The sequence below is a fragment of the Pagrus major genome, chromosome 1, assembly GCF_040436345.1.
Source record: "Pagrus major chromosome 1, Pma_NU_1.0".
Lineage (NCBI taxonomy): Eukaryota > Metazoa > Chordata > Actinopteri > Spariformes > Sparidae > Pagrus > Pagrus major.
In genome coordinates this window covers 19,709,651-19,729,578 of record NC_133215.1, presented here as the reverse complement: position 1 = coordinate 19,729,578, position 19,928 = coordinate 19,709,651, and the positions used below count along the sequence as shown (strand labels likewise).

At 40.6% G+C, this 19,928-nt stretch overlaps 1 protein-coding gene across 2 annotated transcripts; it reads left to right on the top strand.

Moving 5' to 3' along the window:
• Positions 1–1,076: 1,076 nt before the first annotated feature.
• On the top strand, positions 1,077–3,742 carry LOC141002688 (hereditary hemochromatosis protein homolog). Of its 2 annotated transcripts, XM_073474078.1 has the most exons (3): positions 1,077–1,170; positions 2,079–3,114; positions 3,462–3,742. In XM_073474078.1, the coding sequence occupies exons 1-2, from the start codon at positions 1,113–1,115 to the stop codon at positions 3,077–3,079; spliced, it is 1,059 nt and encodes a 352-aa protein (XP_073330179.1). In that variant the 5' UTR covers positions 1,077–1,112; the 3' UTR covers positions 3,080–3,114; positions 3,462–3,742. The 2 variants fall into 2 exon arrangements, with proteins under 2 accessions (XP_073330179.1, XP_073330171.1); XM_073474070.1 differs by lacking the exon at positions 3,462–3,742 and having other exon boundaries at positions 2,079–3,234.
• Positions 3,743–19,928: the final 16,186 nt, after the last annotated feature.

Genomic DNA, 19,928 nt, shown 5'->3' with positions numbered 1-19,928 from the left:
TCATATGCAGAAAGCAGAGACACAATTCTGAGGCTGTCAAACCGGGCCCTCTCCTCACCACAGCTGAGCCTTCAGATCCTGTCCATGAATATCACGGACAGGATGGGAGACCAGAGACAACCCTTGATGAGTCCAACACCACCTGAAACACAGTTCTCACTTTGGTTTTATAAGTATGTGAAACCTTGTAGCATCGGGCTCAGTATCCCCAACAGGACATGTCAGGATCTGGTTATTATAGACACAGATTCAATATTTAACTGTCATTTATCATCACAGTAGCAGCGTTACAGACGTTGGCAGCTGTAAACACTCATAAAAACATTATAAAAATACATCTGGTGGTTTGGTGCCACCTTTATACTGAACATGTAAGGAGTAGTTAACGTTTATAATCATCAGAGGACGGTACAGACGTTGTTTCTGGTTCCTATCTGTTTCCTGAATATATTCGTACGTGTGTGAATGTGTAAATGAGAGACATTAACTTATAGCACTTTGTAGAAGGAGCTTTGTAAAGTTCACTCCATTCACTTGTATGAGTTCACCGGGCAGATCTGCCTCCTCCAATATGGCGTCGACGTCGACGTATCGCAGCAGCGGGCCAACCCGCTCAATGAGGCGTCTCTGTATATTTGTCTATGCGGACGACGATAGGAACTTCTGCTCAGCTCAATCATCAGGCTCACTTCCTGGTCCTGTCAGGGTTCTCCAGGAGAACTCAAACACAGCGGTACTCAGCCAGCTGCTCTTCAGTATCGGGTCCTGGACCCTGTCCAGGCTTTTATTTAAACATGATTTAGCAAATTTAAATGTATTTATTTGTGAGTATTTTTATTCTGAGTTTTCACTTATTGCACCACTATTAAAAGTTAGAAAACAACATGAGTCCATTCAGAACAGAGACTGTAAAATAAAAAACACCTGAGGCTCTGCTTGTTTTTGTCCTGTGATCCGCCTGGAGACACATGGGAGCTGGATTGTGATTGGCTGAGACAGTTCACACAGAAAGTGAAAGCAGAGAGACGGAGAGAAACAGCGCGAAACAGACAGATAAAAACAGAGTGATCAGGATCAATACAGCTTCCCGAAGATCAGATCATCAGATCAATATGTTTGTCGTCCGGCTGATGTTTGTGTCTCTGTTCGTCCACCAGGTGATGAGTTCAGGTAACAAACCAGCTGTAAATGTGTGTTTGTGTCCTTCAGGGTGTTTAACACAAACTGAAACATCCTGAAAATCATTTATTGTTATTACTGATTCTGATTCAGATTATCAATGATTCCTAAAGTTTTCTGAGAATTTTCGGCACCTTGAACTGAAAATACTTTGACAAACGTCTTCTACTTCTTACCTCTGGTCACATGACATGAGATGAACTGCGCCTCGCCTGGAAGGTGGACGAGACCAGGCGGCAGCAGCAGGGGGCGATGACAAAAAGCTGCAGTCAAGTCATGCAGTCATATATAGGCTACACATGGGGAGGACAAGCAGCAAAGCTTTCTTATAATCTTTATTTATTGATGTATTTATATTTGTAATTATATACAGTATATATGTGGGAATATGTGTGTATCTGGCATTGTATTCTATCCTTTGTTCTTTCTGTCTGCCTTGTGAAGCACTGATTGCTCGTTTTGATAAGTTATATAATAACCTTTATTATTATTATTATTATTGTTGTTATTATTATCAACCACACAAAATATGTTTGCTAACAGATTAAACCTTCATTGCACAACATGAGATTCATATAATCTAGCATTAAATATAACAATTACACAGAAAATTAGGATTTTCGACAAAACTTTGTGTTTGTAGTCCTAACTAAGAGCCAATCAGCTCGCCTGGCTCTAAAAACTGCGGCCGCCTTGATCTCGTGAGGTTATCGTTGCCGGCGCGTGCATGACGTCAGAGCAAGTCGGGATCAAGTCGGACACAAATCTAACCGGCATGCATTGTGCGGTGGTTGCCGGTGATCGATTCTGCGCAGGCCTGGCTCATCTCGAACAAGCCTATTATGTCAACACCATTATGATGATGTTTCTTCTTACCCAGAATGCTTTGCTCCTCTCAGGTTCAGGACGACACTCTCTGTGGATGTTTGCCACCTACATCTCAGGGACGACCCTCTCAGAGTTCTCGGTGGTCCTGATGCTTGACGACATTCAGGTGGGTTACTTTGACTCGAAGATTGACCGGCTGGTGAGAGTCAGTGGTCAAAGGGCGGAGGAGGCAGAGCATAATCCACTTCAGGAGGCTGTGTTCCTCCTGCGGGAAATGTTTAACAGCATGAGGGAGAGGCTGGAGATCGTCAAACACCGCTTCAACCTGACGGCAGCAGGTGTCCACGTCCAGCAGAGGCTGACGGGTTGTGAGGTTCTGGAGGACGGACAGCCGGCACTCATCATGATCAGGGATGGTTCCAATGGGCAGGACGCAGACAGCCTGATGTACAACACAACGCATTTCACCTACAACGGCTGTGACAGCTGGGAGTGGAGTGCCTCGAAGAGAATGCACACCCACATGCTCTGCTCAAACATCTACATGCCCTTCTGCACCCGGGTGCTCAATTACCTGTTAGACCGTGAGAAGAACCTGGTGAGGCGTCGGGTCCCCCCTCGAGTCCGCTTCATGACCAAGCAGGTGGTGGGCGGGGCTCGGGTCACATGTCTGGCCACAGACTTCTATCCCCGCCACATCAACCTGACGCTGCTGCGGGACGGCACACCCGTGGACGAGGACAAGCTGACCGGCGGCTCTGTGCTGCCAAACGGCAACGGCCTGTACCAGGTGAGGAAGGGGCTGATGGTCAGTGAAGAAGAGCTGCAGAGAAAACACAACTACACCTGCGTCACGTCTCACCTGAGCCTGGACAACCGGCTGGAGGTGAGCTGGAGGGCGGAGTTCTCGCGCTCCCACAGGATTTACATCATCTCAGCTCCCGCCGGCCTGATGCTCGCTGCCGTCCTGCTGATGGTGCTGCTGTGGTGGAGGAGGAGGAGGTCAGAGGGCATCGCCATGGAAACACAGGAGCAGCAGGAGAGGCTGACTGTAAATAAAGAAACTGATTGATGAGTCTCAGAGTCTGCAGGACTTCACCTGAGCAGGTTTGTCCCAGACAGTCGTGGACAGTGTTGAGACTTTTCTGAGTGCAGTTAACTTTTGTTTTCTTTATGACTTCTTTTTTCGCTGTCAGAAAAGTTGAGATTCACACACAAATGCAAGTATCAAGGACATTATATATAGTCCTAATGGTGATTTAGAAATATATCAAAGCTCTGCCGTTCAGAAATCTTCATGTTTTTAAGTTTTCTTTAGTATCAAAGTAATCTATTATATCCATGAGTACACAGCAAACAAGAGCTGGTAACAGACTTTAAAAACTTGTTATGTGTTTAACTGTGTGTGTGTGTGTGTGTGTGTGTGTGTGTGTGTGTGTGTGTGTGTGTCACAGGAAACAGAGGTGTAGGCTGTTGGATGGATGGAGGTAAACTGTCTCCTCTGTTGATGCCGACCGCCTCCACACTGAATGTCATCATCCTCCGGCCCCGCCCACGACCCCGACCCGCCATCACAACCTGGACCAGACCAGAACCAGAACCGGGAAGACTGGATCAGGTGGAGCTGCAGCTGGTTGGCGGTGAACATGTATCCTGATGGAACAGAATCAAATAAAACTTTATTGTCCAGCAGAAAAGAACACTAACAAGAACATGAGAACTCAAACTGATGTGACGAGATGCTACAGATACTACAATACTGTTGTACCGTATTATCATAGTACTGTAGTACCGTAGTATCGTAGTACTGTAGTAGTGTAGTACCATAGTATTGTAGTACTGTAGTAGTGTAGTTCTGCAGTACTGTATTACCATATTATTGTAGTACCATAGTATCGTAGTACTGTAGTACCATATTATCATAGTACTGTAGTAGTGTATTATCATAGTACTGTAGTAGTGTATAGTGTAGTTCTGTACTACTGCAGTACTGTACTACAATACTGCAGTACTACAGTACTACAAATACTTATAGATACTTATAAATACTTACTTATTTCATCTGTCTGTATTCAGAGTTGCAATTTTTATCGCCTGGAATGCACAGATTTGATTGGCTGAGTAGCATCACGTGGGATGGCTTAACTCGCATGCAATTGGTCAGTGGATTTCCTCATCCGCTAATCCAGTACCGTAAAGTCTAAAAAAGCTGCGCCGGTCAAAATAGAAAAGCCTCGTCAAAATTTAAAATACTTAAATAATTTATTGACTATAGGTCCAGGTCCATATAGGACGGCGTCTGGGTCCAGACTCGGACCGTGGTCTGCCTGTTAGTGACCTATGCTCTATGCAGTTCAGGTCAGGCGAGTTGGCTGGCCAGCCAAGCACAGTAATACCATGGTTAGCAAACCAGTTACTAGTAGTTTTTGCACTGTGGGCAGGTGCCAAGTCCTGCTGGAAAAGGAAATCAGCATCTCCATACTGTATAAAAACAATCACTGAGTATTGTATGCATCAAACAATTATTCAATACAGTCTGCATGCCTGCAGTTGTCTTGACTGGTCTTGAAATAGAATCCTCTTTGTCTAAAACCGAGACAAGAGCGAGTAAAAATGTGGTCAATTCTGAGAAAGAGACCGACTTTTACTAAGTGAATAAAATAAAAGCTCTGTAAAGGTGGTCAAAGATTTTCCTAAATTCTGATCGACAGAAAAGTTCTCTGAGTAACCAGAATCAAAATGACTATTCATCTTGGTATCATCAATGTGCACAGCATATAGTGCGTGTTCATGAACCCCTGATGGTGGCGCCAGTAGAAAATCAGTAGGCTTCTTTGTCTGGGGAGCTTGAAGCACAGAAAACAAATTTGATTGACAAGTTTGGCCTGATGGTGGCACCAGAGCAACAAAAATGTGACCCAATATTTAAACATGGGACACAACCTCACCAAGACGCATGAAGAACAGGTGGAAAGACAGGGATTTAGAAAGAAAGGCAGCACCTGTTCACAGGGGTGTCCAGATGGTCCATAGAGTGGTCAATGAAGCTAACCACACAGAGGACAACAAAACCAATGAAGAAACTGGATACCAGAGTGCCTGGTTCAGAGATTTTTTGGGAAGACTGGGTTTCGGGGAACTGGTCTCTGGGAGGAAAGGAGAGGCTGCTACAAAGACCTGAGAGATATGGCCTGTGGCGAGGTTCAGACAAAGCACAGACTACAGGAAAATTGACAGAAAGTAACGCAGATACTGACTGTGGAGGGAGACACAGTGATCTGTGCAGCTGACACAATTTGAGGGACCTGATTGCTGAAGACCAGAGCTGGTAGGTAACAGAAAATAGAAGTTAACCTCCAGCTGAAGTTGAATAGCTGCACATTAGACCAAGCTGACTGTAACAGAAGCAAGAGAGATAGGCAAACTGGATGACTGCCAGGGAGGTGTCTAGTCGACAGTGATGAGAGTGGTTTATTTGGTAATGAAGAGACAAACCTGGATCCAAAGGTGCTGCCTCGATGTAAACCCTGGAAGACGACAAGGCAATAGCTCACTGCCTGAGTGCTGAACCACTTGTGGATGTCTTGGCTGACATTTTCCACCTCTCACTGCTCCAGTCCGTAGCCCCCACATGTTTGAAGAAGTCTACCATTATCCCTGTCCCCTGAAAGACGATTGCTCTCTGCCTGAATGACTATCGCCCAATGGCACTCACCTCCACCATCATAAAGTGCTTTTATAAACTTTCATCACCTCCTCCATCTCTGACTCACTGGACCCACTGCAGTTTGCATACGGACCAAACAGATCAACGGACAATGCCATCGCTCTATCCTCCACATCCTTCATGGGGTAGGCTCCAGGTGTGACAGGACTGAAAAGACTAACATGAAACAGGCTGATGACGAGACAACAAGGAACGAGACCAAAGGATATGTGACAGAAAAACAGGTGGAGTCCGAGCTGCCTGAAGCACCAGCACTAGTGGGGTGGCATGCAGGCAGAGACAGAGCCAGCTGAGTCAAGGGCCATAGCCTCAGTGGCACAGGAGGTTATGGCCAGAAGGTTGTCCATCCCTTCAATGACGCCAAGGACTTGTGTTTGGACACTAACAGTGAATGAGGTTTTGGGCATTGTCTGATGAGTGGACTCCTGAAGCAAGAGTCAGGAGGCCTGAAGAACTGCAGCTTTTGTGGTTGTGAGAGCCAACAAGCAGTATACAGGGGTTAATCCAGGCTGGTTTGATCAGGAACAGCTGAAATTCTCTGACGATATCATTGGAAAGTCAAAGGAAGGCGGAAAAGGGGAAACCTAACCATCTTCCTGACAGCTGTGTATCTCTGCAGTAGCAAGCCTTGAGACGTTGAAGCCTCTTGATACTTCGAGGCGGGGTATTGTGCTGAAGACCAGCGGACAGAAAATGAAAACGAGAGGTGTGCCATAGGGTGTGCTCCAATAATCAGTGTATCAGATTGCTTAGCCTTCCCAGGAAAACTTTGGCTGAATAGGTTGATTGTCAAACTTTAGATTTGGGAGTAGCAATGCAGATTCTTTCCTGCTCGTGGCACCGTGGACCAACTCTTTCACCTTGTAGGGGTATGAGAAATTGCCCATCCAGTTCAATGGTATGAAGCAGAGATGGATCCAGTTAGGTCACTGTCCGACTGAATCCGACGGTCTTCTTTACAGGAGTAAGTTTAACATGGCACTGGTTTGGCGTACTGGTCATGGCTGAGCTGCTAACAATGCTGTCAGTCACCAGTGAGGAGATCTCTGTGGGTATAACCTACTGATTTGTTCAGTGACATGATTCTGTTGTCAACTCCCTTCACTGACAACACAGTTAGTCCAAATGTGGTTTGTCTATATGGCACCCCACACGCCCCTCTAGTGGTGGCCCTGGAGCTAATGTCATGTCAGCTCACATTTTGATGAACTCACTTAATGGAGGAGCATATTGAAATTGTTTACATTCTCAAAGCTAAGTAGATTATGTTTTACAAGGATGATAGACAGGTGAAATAATTGTGTTTTTTGTAATCACAAACTTTTATTGCTGATTCTGTTGATTTAAGTGTCGCTCCACCTGTGAGCAACCTGATAGTAAACCAGAACTCAATATGTGAAAAAAATACAAAACACATTGACAACATTAACTGCCAGTGTTGAGATACAATAGTTTTTTTCTCCACCAGTCATATGCTACTCCACATGTTCACTTAATGATGTCCCCATCTAGAGCTGTACTTATCCTGTTGATAGATGAGGTTGACAGAAGCATTGACCCCATGTTATGAAGGGTTAAGACATTGGAGAAACAAGCCAGGATGAGAGAGAGAACACAGCTGCCTTTGTCTCTGTAACAAAGTTGCCTGCACATGATGACCTTGTAGTGAGCGGTATCTGTCTGTGGAATGATAGCAAAGTGTGCAGAGCGGTGCAGGATGAGACAGGAAGAGAACAGGAAGAGGGAGGGTCTTTCCACAGGGCGATGTCTTCATGGATTGGAGGAATCGTGTTGCCAAGAAGCTGGGACCAGCCTGTGCACCAACGACAGGAGAAGCCAAGTCTAAACCACGGCCTTCTCACCTTTTTGACCAATGAGAAGTTACAACGCCTCAACTGCAAAATATAACTGTTATTGTAAAGTGAATATCTCCATCTTTTTCTGGGCGACGGGTTACAGAGTAACAGCAATCCGCTGACTGTGATTTGTCTAACAGAGAAAGGTCCATGATCATGCGTGCTTAATGATACAATTCTAAATAAATAGTTAAACGGAACGTCGTTGTATGTCTTCACTCAAACAAACGAACACGCCGACACCAGAAACGGCATAATTTGCCTTAAATTTTGAAAGTCATATTTTACTTTGACAACTTTTTCACATTTCTTTTAGATGTTAATGTAGAGTGTAGTACGACCCCAAGTTACTTGAACACATTTACAGTGTCAAGTCGCTCCCTCCCCTCCCTCTTTAGTTTAATTAAGTAGACAGAATTATGAGATAAAAGGTCAGAGTTTATAACAGAGTGCATAATTTAGATTTCAACCCTTTAATTTCTAACCTTATAACTTATAATTGTGACTTTTTATCTCATAATTTTGACTTATTTCATAATTTTTGCTTTTTATTTCAGAATTTTGATTGTCTTTATCTTATAATTTATAATTCTGATTTGTTAATCTCATAAATTAGAATTTTTTAAAATGTTTATAATTTATAATTATGACTTTCTATCTCATAATTTTAACTTTTATCTCATTATTTTATCATAATTTTGACTTATTTCATAATTTTAATTTTTTTATCTTATAAGTTATAGTTCAGACTTTTTTATCTATTAATTCTAGCTTTTTTACGGAAGCCCTAAAGGGCCATGCATTCATACATTTTATTTCCTCCATTTTCCCGAGATAACGGGACAATTTTCTCGAGATAACGAAACTTTGTTTTCCCGAGATAACGATATAATTAATTCGAGATCTTGAGAAAACAAAACGATAGTGTAGTATATTAAATCATTGCAGGAAACATCATTCAGTGTAGCAATGTCAGAGGAGCAGGAGCATATCGATCACTGCATCACATATCTTGTCAATCAAGGCCTGACAGGCTGAAATAGCATTATGCCTTGCTATTACACATTAGTGTGCGTAATCTAAAAAGACGGTCAGCAAGGCTTCAGCTATATCGGCAGCGCAATCTAAGTGAGCCTGATGTCGTCATTAACTACATAGCTGACCAGCTACGAGGTCCCGGGTGTCTCCATAATCTCAGGCCTATCATATCACAGTCATTATCTCGAAATCTCGAATTAATTATATCATTATCTCGGGAAAACAAAGTTTCGTTATCTCGAGATCTCGAGAAAATGATCCCGTTATCTCGAGGAAAACGGCAGTTGTTATTTCGAGATAATAACTCGAGATCTCGAGAAAACAAATGAAATTAAGTCGTTATCACAGGAAAACGGAGGAAATAAAATGTATGAATGCATGGCCCTTTAGGGCTTCCGTACTTTTTATTTCAATAGTTTAATTTTTTAAATCTTAAAACTATCTCATAATCTAATAATTTTAACATTTTATTTTATTTTTTTTATTATTTATTACATTTATTTTATTATTTAATAATTTCATTTTATTATTATCTAATTTTGCCATTTTATCTTCATATGAATATATTTTTTACTCATCATTACTCTTCATCATTATTCCTTGAACAGGCAGAACTGGACACACACAGTGACACACAGTGACACACACACAGTGACACACACAGTGACACACACACAGTGACACACACAGTGACACACACAGTGTCGGTGTAAGTGGTCGTTGAACTAACTGGTCTGTGACTGTCAGTTCAATTAACAGCACAAACACACCTCGTCTCATTTTGTGACTCTGAACAGGGTAATTTAGATCACTTCCTCATGTCCCACAGAGCCACACCTTCATTTGAGATCATCAACAACATGATAAGTGTGTTTCTTTCTGTCTGTCCATAACTTTACATCCATAAATACAGTTAACTATGAAAAGTAGTTAACTGGCGTTAGCTAAATGAGTTAGCAGGTAGTTAGCGTTAGCTCAAAGAAAGTCGAGTTTGGTTGTAGCTATTTGTTTTAAGTAAACATCAAATTATGTGTCCTGGATTACGAATTTTATTCAATTAAGGAATTACAAATGAAGGCATTTCAACCAGAGGTCAATGTTATATTGCCACAGCCAAAGGTGAACTAAAGATGGTTAAGAAGAAACATTAAGTCAACATCGCGTAACACTTTTGATAGCTAGCTTAGCGTTAACTTAGCAAAGTGATGAATCTGTATGTAACATGAGGTTAGTGGCATCATAAGTCTTCAAGTCAAGAAGTACTTCAATACACTGGAAATACCACAATAAAAAAACATTTAATTACAAATAAAAGTACTGTGTGAAAATGTTCAAAGGTACAGATGTATCTGTAGTAACTTTATAAAAAGCCTCCTGTGGACAGGTGTTGTAAATTAGCATCTGTGCATCTGGTGCATGTGCATGATTGTACTTGCAGCACATACAGTATGATCCTGTTATGTCAATGTCAATAAACTAAAGCTTCAACTTACAAACTTACTTCTTGTCATGCAGAATGGTCCCTGTTACAGTCATGCTAGGTTGTATTTTTGTATTTTTACTGTAGACACATGCACATCTCAATAATGCAGGGATCTGGTAGCTATTTTCTACAACTGATGTTATAATTTAAGAGTGTGAAGTTATTTTTCCCCACCATATTATCCCCATAGGTTTCAGATGTTGGTGGACAATAATGATTCACTATATGGATTATTTTTTCAGCCAATAACGCTAACTAATAATTACCTGCTTATCGATAGGATAGACGATAACTTAACAGTTTTGTATTTAGAAAAAAAAAAATTCCTAAACTGTTATCCAGTATGTGCACTGCAGGGGTAAGAAAGGGTAGGAGGATTGGAAAAACTAAGATGTAGTGAGCCGATGGATGATTTATTCGATATCTCTAATAAGATGTGTTGTGTTAAAACCTGTGAAAAACTGTATCAGAGTGTTTAGATGCTGCCCTCGTCAAGTCCATGAAAGCAGTTTGGTTTCATATTATCATCTCTATTTATCAGCTACAATTTAACTGATACCATTTAATAGCTAATAATATAAATATCCGAATATTGATGATGATTGCCTGATATATATCTTGCATCCATCCTAGAAAACCTACTCCACAAGACCGATTGTTGGTCTTAGGATCCCAGTTTGAAAGATGACACATTTATTACTATGTATTTATAAACTTTAAGCATCCATCCATCCATCCATTCATCCATCCATCCATTTATGTATTTTCTTCCACTTATCCAGGATCAGGTTGCGGTGGCAGCAGGCTAAGCAGGGTATTACAGACATCCCTCTCCCCAGCAACACTTTCCAACTCCTCCTTGTGGATCCTGAGGCGTTCACAGGCCAGATGAGATACGTAATCCCTCCATCAACTTAAGGGTCTGCCCCGGGGTCTCCTCCAGGTTGGTCTAAGACACCATTAATCGGCTTAAAAAGGGAATGAGTACCTCGCCCAGAATTGGGACTCAGGGGCTTCCTCCTGGAGCCAGACCTGCGAGGGGAGCTCACTAAAGAGCGTCTGGTGGCCAGGCCATAGTCCATAGGGCTCGGCTAGGCTCAGCCCGAACAAGCCCCAGGGAGTCACCACCCAGTGGACCCACCACCAGGCGATGGCGGGGACATGATCATCCTGACCCCTGGCTTCACAGACTGGCTCAAGGTGCTTAAAGCATTCATGAATTTTCAGATTTAACAACACTTAAAAATGTCTTGGACCAGGCTGTTAGTTTGGGGATGACAAGTGATCATGGCTGTAGCAGTTTAGCCACCACTATGCTGATATAAACAAATTCTCACTAGACATAATAACAACAACGAATTCAGATGAGAAAAAATGTCTTTTAGAAGAATATATTGCCATGTGCATTCATTTTAAATTGATAACCTTTTAGTAACTAATCTCCGACCACCCCTCATAGTTAACCATTTTATTACTTCTTTATTTAGGGGATTGTTGAGAGCATTTCACCAACTACAAAGTAAATAATCTTGCAGTAACAGAGAGCTTTAGAAGTCTGCAAGAAATGAACTCTTTGACTTAGAATCTTTTCCCTCTCATAATCCTTTTTTAAACAATATGTATCCGAATAAATTCCCTCTAAGTATATTCACATTTTGAAAAAAGGGGGATGTTCTGTATAGTATCAAAATGGCACATTAACATGCTGGGAGATAATCCAGTCAGTTATCTAAGTTTTCAGGCTTAAACAAAACAAACAAACCGACAACCATAAAGGATCCATGAATTTGTTTACTCCATCAAGTATGGACGTGACTGTCGTACATAAGAAACCCATTTAGACCACAGTTTAATAAATGTGTTCAATTGTAAGCAAAATGAAGAAGTGATTTTATCCATTACGGATTCCTCATTAACTATATCTGTCCATTTCTCATTGTGGGGGATTCAGAAAGCAGCCAGTGCCTAGTGATGTTTTTTTTTTTTTTTAAGATACTACAACACCCAATACATACTTGTTAAAGAGGTAAACTTAAATGGTATTTTCATATAAAATATGGCTTCCATTTTTATCTCATCTTCACAGTGTAACAACAGAGGGAGCCGTTGCTTCTTTATTGAAACAGTTTTCTTGACAATTGTTGCAGCAGCCCTTCTTTACTGTAGCATCTATCTAATTCACAATCCTATAGAGGGACCCACCTCCACATCACTGTCTGCCTCTCTCTCTCTCTCTCTCTCTTTCTCTCTCTCTCTCTCTCTCTCTCTCTCTCTCTCTCTCTCTCTCTCTCTCTCTCTCTGGAGGAGGGGGAGGAGAGCGAGTGAGCGCAGTTTGAGTTGTGCTCTGCGCTCCATGCCAGCCAGAGGTGTGTTTCGGCTCCACTCTCTGTATCTCTGGGAAGCAGCAGCACCCCACCATGCAGCCAGCCTGAGTGCCATGTCTCACAGCTGTGTTGGCAAAGGGTTACAGCTCATCTGAAGGGAAGGTAGCAGCTTGCTTTGAGGAGGACAGAAGATAAAAGAAGACTGACCAGTTGCAGAGAGAGGGGGGATATAACTGACAGCCCCCCCCCTCCCTCGCCTCACTAAACAGAGCAAAAACGGAAGGCTTTGGAGTATTCAATTTTTTCTTTCGTTTTATATTTTTCTTATTCCTCATCGCGGTGCTGGGAGGTGCTTCATCTTTTCATATAGTCTCTCTCTCCATCATTTGCCTCCTCATCTATTTCTCCATCTACTTGGTGTATAATTTCCTCTATTTATGAGTGAGAGAAAAGAGAAAGGAGGGAGGAGTTTTCTTTTAATTTTTGTCCTTTCTTTCCTCCTCTCCACTCTCCCCCCCCTTTCACCAAACCATATCATACCTGTCGGTCCCTCTTTGCCATTTCATTTCTGACCGCTGCTGCCATCACTTCATTTTTTTACCCATCCTCTGCCTCTTTCTGTCTCTAAAATCTGATGTTATATGAACTTGGATGAATTTTCTTCAAAGACAACTAAAAAAACTCCTCATGAATGACTCTTTTTTTTCCCTTTTCCTTCTCTTTTGGTCCCTCCACACCCATTTTCTTTGCATCACACTCTTGCGGGATTCTTAAATGTTACTCTAGGTAGGTTAACTATCGTTTAGTGTCTGTCTATCTGTCTGTCTGTGTGTATTTGTGTGTGCTTTACGTATACATAAAACACACATTAACACACACATGCACTCGCACACTAAACTATGTCTAAAAGATCAGCGTTCAGTGAGTCGATATTGGTCTGGTCTCGCACGGTTTTTGCACCCTCCTCCTCATCTGTTCTTCTCATCATGGCAAAGTGCACCCATTTTTAATTGTTGTCGTTGAGAAATCTTTTTAACTGTCCACATGTCACGTCCCCATTTCCATTTGATAAAGATATTTGTTTTGCAACCTGTTGCGATGTAACAAGGGAAGAAAAATTAAGTTTAGTCCTGTGGGAGAATGAAATTAATTTTTCTTGACACTTCCTTTCTTTTTAGATCATAATTTGGCAAAGTTGGGACTATTTAGTCTAAACTAAATGATATTCTCTTCATGTGTTGAGCTGCATTCAAAGTTTGGTGCTAATGGCCACCTCAAGTCATTAAGAGTGTATCCCATTTCATGCTTGATTTGTGCTCATTTTCATTCTGCCAGTCCATCAGCAGCCATTAGTTCTTTTACAGCCTCTCACACAACCCTCCCAACGCACACACAAATACACACAATCTTAAACCCCAAATACGCTCCTCATTAGCATCAAAATATTTCTCAGAATTGAATCCTCGTGCTCCTGCATGTTTTTCGATTTTCCCTACCCTCTCTTCGATCGGTTTCCACACAGAACTGGCCATTTTTCATTCCTGAAGCCCTTCACTTGTCTTCATTCTCATCCTCTGTGAGGCAAGAGAGACCGGTTGGCATTAGTTGGATGTTGAACAGTGGATTAAGTGGCTAATGCCTTGCGGTGGATTTTGAGGTGTGTTAGACAGTGTGCAGGTTGTAGGTAGAGACAGACTGATAGACAGATAAAAATAGATAGAACTTAACATCCCATCTCATCACTACCCCTCTCTTCTGCTCTGTCTCATTTTCCTTCTTTCTTTACGTTGTGTTTGATGCTTCGTCTCTACTTCTTACTGCCACACCTTTTTTGGGAGCGCTGGTTTAATCATTGCCACTGCTAGACTGTAAGTTTTTAGCCTATATATGCGTGGACATCTACCCGAAATTGACTGTGCGCTTATGGTGAAAAATTACACCCAGTAGCGTAGGCCCACACCAGACCAGCCACTCTAATCTCCGCTTTCCCCTCATGGACTGATAAAGTGGCTTAATAAACACCTCTGTCTTGATTGTTCTGAGAGTGGGATGTCATCATGAAGGAATATGAAGGACCACTCGTTTTGCTCTGTCTTTGCTTTTGTGTCTCAACTCTGCTCCTCTGTAAAACATCTCCACTACAGTCTATAAATTATGTGTTACAGAAAAGAGTTAATTAGGTGAGTAGTGAATGAATATAGCACTCACTTACCTTTCGCAACTGAGTGTATGCACATGCATGAACAGTAGGTGTGTGCACTACTGACTCTGTGCGTGTGTGCGAGCAAGAGTGTGCATGTGTGTGTGTGCACGATATGATGGAAATTGTATTCTGCATGAACTTTCATCGGTGGCTTCTCTGTGGAGGGTATTTTTTCTTATTTTTCCACCACATTTGCTTGTTCTGTCAAACCTTTCTTCACCCTGCTGTGACTAATTGGTTGTTGATCAGGCCGTATCTTTGATCTTTATCCGCTTTCTGTTTATTTACTATTGTACCTCTAAGAATTTCACGCACTATCACTTCTCTGATTTTGAGCGAGAGAGATTACTCACTCAAGGACTTTTTTTATTTCATGGCAAAAACGCAGCCCAAAGTTAATTTATTCTGTTAATTTGGTTAAATCTCTCTCCATCAGTTGGCTCTCTCAATTAGTCCAGCGCGGTGTGCAGGTGCATGCATTCATTTCAAGTCCTCTTCCTTTCCTTATTTTGCATTTTAGTGGAATGAGGTTTGTTGACCAGTACTAAAGAAATGTGAAGTCCTGCCCTTCTGGTGTGCCCCATGGGACCTTATTTTGGAAATAATGTGTACAGCAGTGAATGGCAGTAAACAATGCATTTTTGATCCTGTTTGAATTGTGCCATGAATCATATATCTGATCTGTTTGAGGATTTAAAAGGTAATTTTCCAAATCAAGAAAGTCACAGTTTGTCGTAAATAAAGTAAAATACCATCTAGTTTTGTGTAAAACTGCTCAGTGAACGTCTCGCTCAATATACCTCACCAACACCAACATGGCCGTCACGTCGGCACAGAAAAGGTTTTTAAAAAGGTGAAAATAAAAAAAGTCTGGCCATATTGACAGCTGCAGTTATGTTAAAGGAGAGTTAGTCAGTTATTTCAGCTAGCTAATATATGGGACCGGCTCTACAAAGTTTTGGTTGCAGGTTTTGGTGAGCGTGAAAAGAAATTACATCACGTGTGCAACTGTGTGTTGCGGGTGTGTAGTGTTTCTAAAGACAGTCTTGTATTTCGGGCCATTCTCACTCCAAACGAGAGATTTGTTATAAATGTAACGTAAGTAAGTGAATGTACGTAGATGACGTAACTGATGTCTCATATGTGATATCACTTTACAGTTGAATATTTCAACCCAAAGTATAATCTTTTCCTAAACCTAACCAAGTAGTTTCTGTGCCTAAACCGACGACGTTATTAACATTTCAAAAGTCACGCTTCATTTTGAAAGTGCTATCGGACGTTGCATATAACGTATTAGTGCTAACTTGAGCATTGAGCCCTTTCTGTGCAAAACTGACACTAGAGGTGTAGGTAGAGCATCATAGTTTGAAGCTTATTGGCACTGACCAAGCTGTCGAATTAGTTGACAAAGTTCAACTTTCTTGCATTGAAAAATGAACTTTTAAATTAGCAAACATCATATGTGTAATTCATGGCATAATTCTAACTATCAACAAATATTTGTCTCTTATCATTCACTGCTGTACATATTTTATCTGAAACAAGATCCCATGGTGGTCCACCAGTAGGGGCTTGACTTTGCCTCTCCATGCTGATGCCATCCTCCTCTTCCTCCTCCTCCCCCTCCTCCTCCTCATTCTCTTCCATTTCTTGTTGCTTCCTGCTCGATGGATCTGCAACAGATCTCTGAAAATAAATCACAGATCTAATGTGACTCATACACCAGGTTCACTGTATCAGACTCTTCAGCATGACCTTAATGAGCACACTGTACATTATATATATATGACGTACTAGGCTGTATGCATCAGAGTGCATCGTGTATTGCCTAAGTGATCCAATGCTGTGTTAGCTTTTCTACAACCAGAAGACTTGTTTTGACTTGAAATTGTAATTTAACTAGCTAATAAGCCAAATAGCTAATTAATAATGGCGTAATTATTCTAAAATGATGAGAATGCATCATTAGGCAGACGAGAACAAACTGAATTAATTCTTAATTGTGTACACATAAAAAATCTAATTATTATACATTTCCCAAACCAAAGTGAATCCAGTCTGTCTTGTATGTTTTTCTTGTGCTACTATCTTAATAAATAAGTCAAAATTTGACCTCAACAACACACAATACTTAAGTGTAATAAGATGTTCTGCTGTCACTTAGTGTTAAAAAATGTCAGATTTTTTGCAAACTTCAAACACAACTTTTGGTTGACTTTGGTGGCGTTCTCTTAAATATTCTCCATTAGCAGAGTAAAAGTGTGGGCCCCTGCTCTAAAAGTTTCAAGTTGGTTTAAACTGTGAGTGTCTTTAAACCCAAACAGTCTAAATGATTTAGGATTTCTTCTAAAAGAGTGGTGGGATGTTGCCACGCTGTGAGCAGAGCATACATTATTTTATATATAAAGGCTTAAGAGGCCACGCTCACCTCTTGGGTTTCAGTCTAATGAAGGGTTTATGTTCAAAAGACGAGTCATTAAGAATGTGTGAAGATTGTTAAAATCTTTAGATGCTGAGCATGTTAAGACAGTTGATTTCACATTGTGCTGTCTGTAAAGTAAGGATCGACTGATATGTTTTCCTACATACTGATATTTCTCAGGGCTGATTTGGATATCGATTATTAGTAATCAAGGAGACCGATAACCGATACTCGGAACTGATTTACATTTGTGATAAAAATTAAAATCTTGGAGTCAAAACATGAATAACAATGTTGAAATGTAACTAAGTACAATTTACTCAGGTATATCTATTTTCTGTTACTTTTTACTTCTACTCCACTACATTTTGTTTGATAACTTTAGTTATTACTTTGCAAAATTAAGATTGTTCAGTGTTGATTGTAGGCTATACTTGTGACATGTAACCATTCAGATAGTGCCATTTTTTAAAGGTCCAGTGTGTAGGATTTAGCGGCAGAAATGCAATATATTATGCCTTTTAAATTTACAAGAAGGAGTGGGTCCTCTTCTACAGAGTCTGCCATGTTTCTACAGTAGCCCAGAACTATATATATATATATATATATATATATATATATATATATATATATATATATATATATATATATATATATATATATATATATACACACACACACACAAACAAAGCTTTATTTAGTTGTTTGACGCCAAAGTTTATTTAAGGATATACTGTGTTATTCTGCATGAGTCAAGCTATCTGTGTCATTTTAATACTACTATGAGACTCAGAGATAATTAGACTTTGAAGGAGTCAGACTCAGAAAGATGGATTTTTGTAAATAAAATTTGTTGAATGAATAATTCATTACAGTGCCAGACAGGATTAAAATTCTACACATGCAGATATCCTCTGACAAATTCTCCTCAGGCTAAATTGTGTATACCTACGTATCCGACGTCCTCAAAATACACAGATAAACACACACACATACAGATATATCCCTGTGAGCACATACACGTTAAAATGACAAGTCCTTGATCTATTAAAGACTTGAAGGGTGAAATATAAGAAAGCATAATATGCATTATTGGGTGCAACTAATAACAATTACTTTGAACATTGATTAATCTGTCCATTAAAATCATGAATCAATTTCAATATGAAATGTCAGTAATGTAGGTAAATATTTAAAAGATTTTTAAAGTTTTCCAGTTATTTTGGCATTTTTGCTGAAAGAAATAACAAGAATAATCTATTATCATTGATTAATTTATTAATTTTCACAGAAAGTCCTCAAATTTTTAACAACATAGCAAATATTGAGTTGCCTGATTGTTCTCCTTCTTTTTGAATTATAACATCCCCTGATGCTGAAGCAGCATCAAATTAAAGTGAATCATCAGAAAAGCTGTTTTTTTCACATTGGATTAAAGCAGGGGTGTAAACATATTATCTCTGGTGTGTTCAAAGGAACTTAATTAACCACCTTAATATCTACATCAGCCTACAATCAATAAAAGCACAGCATTGATTAAAATACGTACATTTAAACACCTCACATCAAACCTGCATTAGCTGAAAGGAACATGTAGAAAAGTGTCCCCGTAACACAAAATATGAGCAAATACCAGCACAAGGGAGGGCCAAATTTTGAAATTTGAAACACTAACACACTCTGAAACTAGAATGGCAATCAGTAGAGTGCATACCTCCGCCAAGGCCCCACAGTCCGCTTTAATCCAATCAAGCCTAATGGAATATCAAATAAAACATATTTAACTGCACTTTATCTGCACCTGCACCAAAAGTTAATGGGGTCTATTCTGGTTCAAGACCCATCCTCCATACATGTTTTGTGGAAATCAGTTCAGTAGTGTTTCTGTAATCCTGCTGACAAACCAACCAACAAACAAACAAATGGACACAGGCAAAAACATAACCTCCTTGGTGGAGGTAGTAATGACAGATAAACATTCGGAGTGGACGATAGGAATCAAATCTGCGTGTGTGATTTTAAATTGAGATATTAATAGAGTAAATTGTTGGGAAAAATCAACATTGAAACTGTTAAGGATGAAATAACCAAACAATGCCCATTTTGGGCAAATATTAGCAAATGAAATACCTGACAAATCAAAGTTCAATGTCACATTAATGCAGCAGTCATACAAAAAGCCAATCAATCCAATAAATAAGCCTTGAAACTGTTGAATTGCAACAAGTGCCCTAATGTCACCAGATATATTAAAGAGGAGATACCTCGATTTAAACAGTACGGCAAAATCGTATCAGGGTATCATGTTGGGACCCATTTATAAAGGCTCTGTGACCCACTTTGAGTAAGCAGCCGTAGTTTAAGAAACACTGGAGTAAAGGAAGTATAAAACAAAAGCGCTGTGAGCATCTTCCATGAAGGAAATCACACAGTGATATTACTAGGCAACAGCGTTCAACACATTCAGATTGCAGTGAAAGGGGGCATGTAGACACAGCGGCTTGACTGAGTTAAGCCTTGACCTCGGAGGCAATTGACTTGTGTACACAGTGGCATTCAGCCTTCACCAACAACACGGCCATCCACAGACGCACTCGGCCATCTGACTTCTCTTCTTCTTCCCTTCAGACTGAGAAAGAGAGGAGCGCAGAGCGGGCCGGCAAACTGATGATCATGACTGGCTGAAATAAGCGAAGGCAAGGAGGTGAAAGAAAGCACAAGAAGAAGGAAGGGGAGGGAAGAAGAAGAAGAAGAAAAAAAGAAGAGGAGTACGTACACACACACACACACGCTCACACACGCGCACACACACTGCTGCTCATCTCCTCATCTCCAAGGCAACTGTGTTCACACACTTGCAGAATT

What these genes read in the sequence shown, in the direction of transcription:
- LOC141002688 (XM_073474078.1), top strand. Translation starts at nt 1,113, where the DNA reads ATGTTTGTCGTCCGGCTGATGTTTGTGTCTCTGTTCGTCCACCAGGTG. An exon ending in CCACCAGGTGATGAGTTCAG is followed by an intron (nt 1,171 to 2,078) that starts GTAACAAACCAG and finishes TGCTCCTCTCAG; the next exon opens with GTTCAGGACGACACTCTCTG.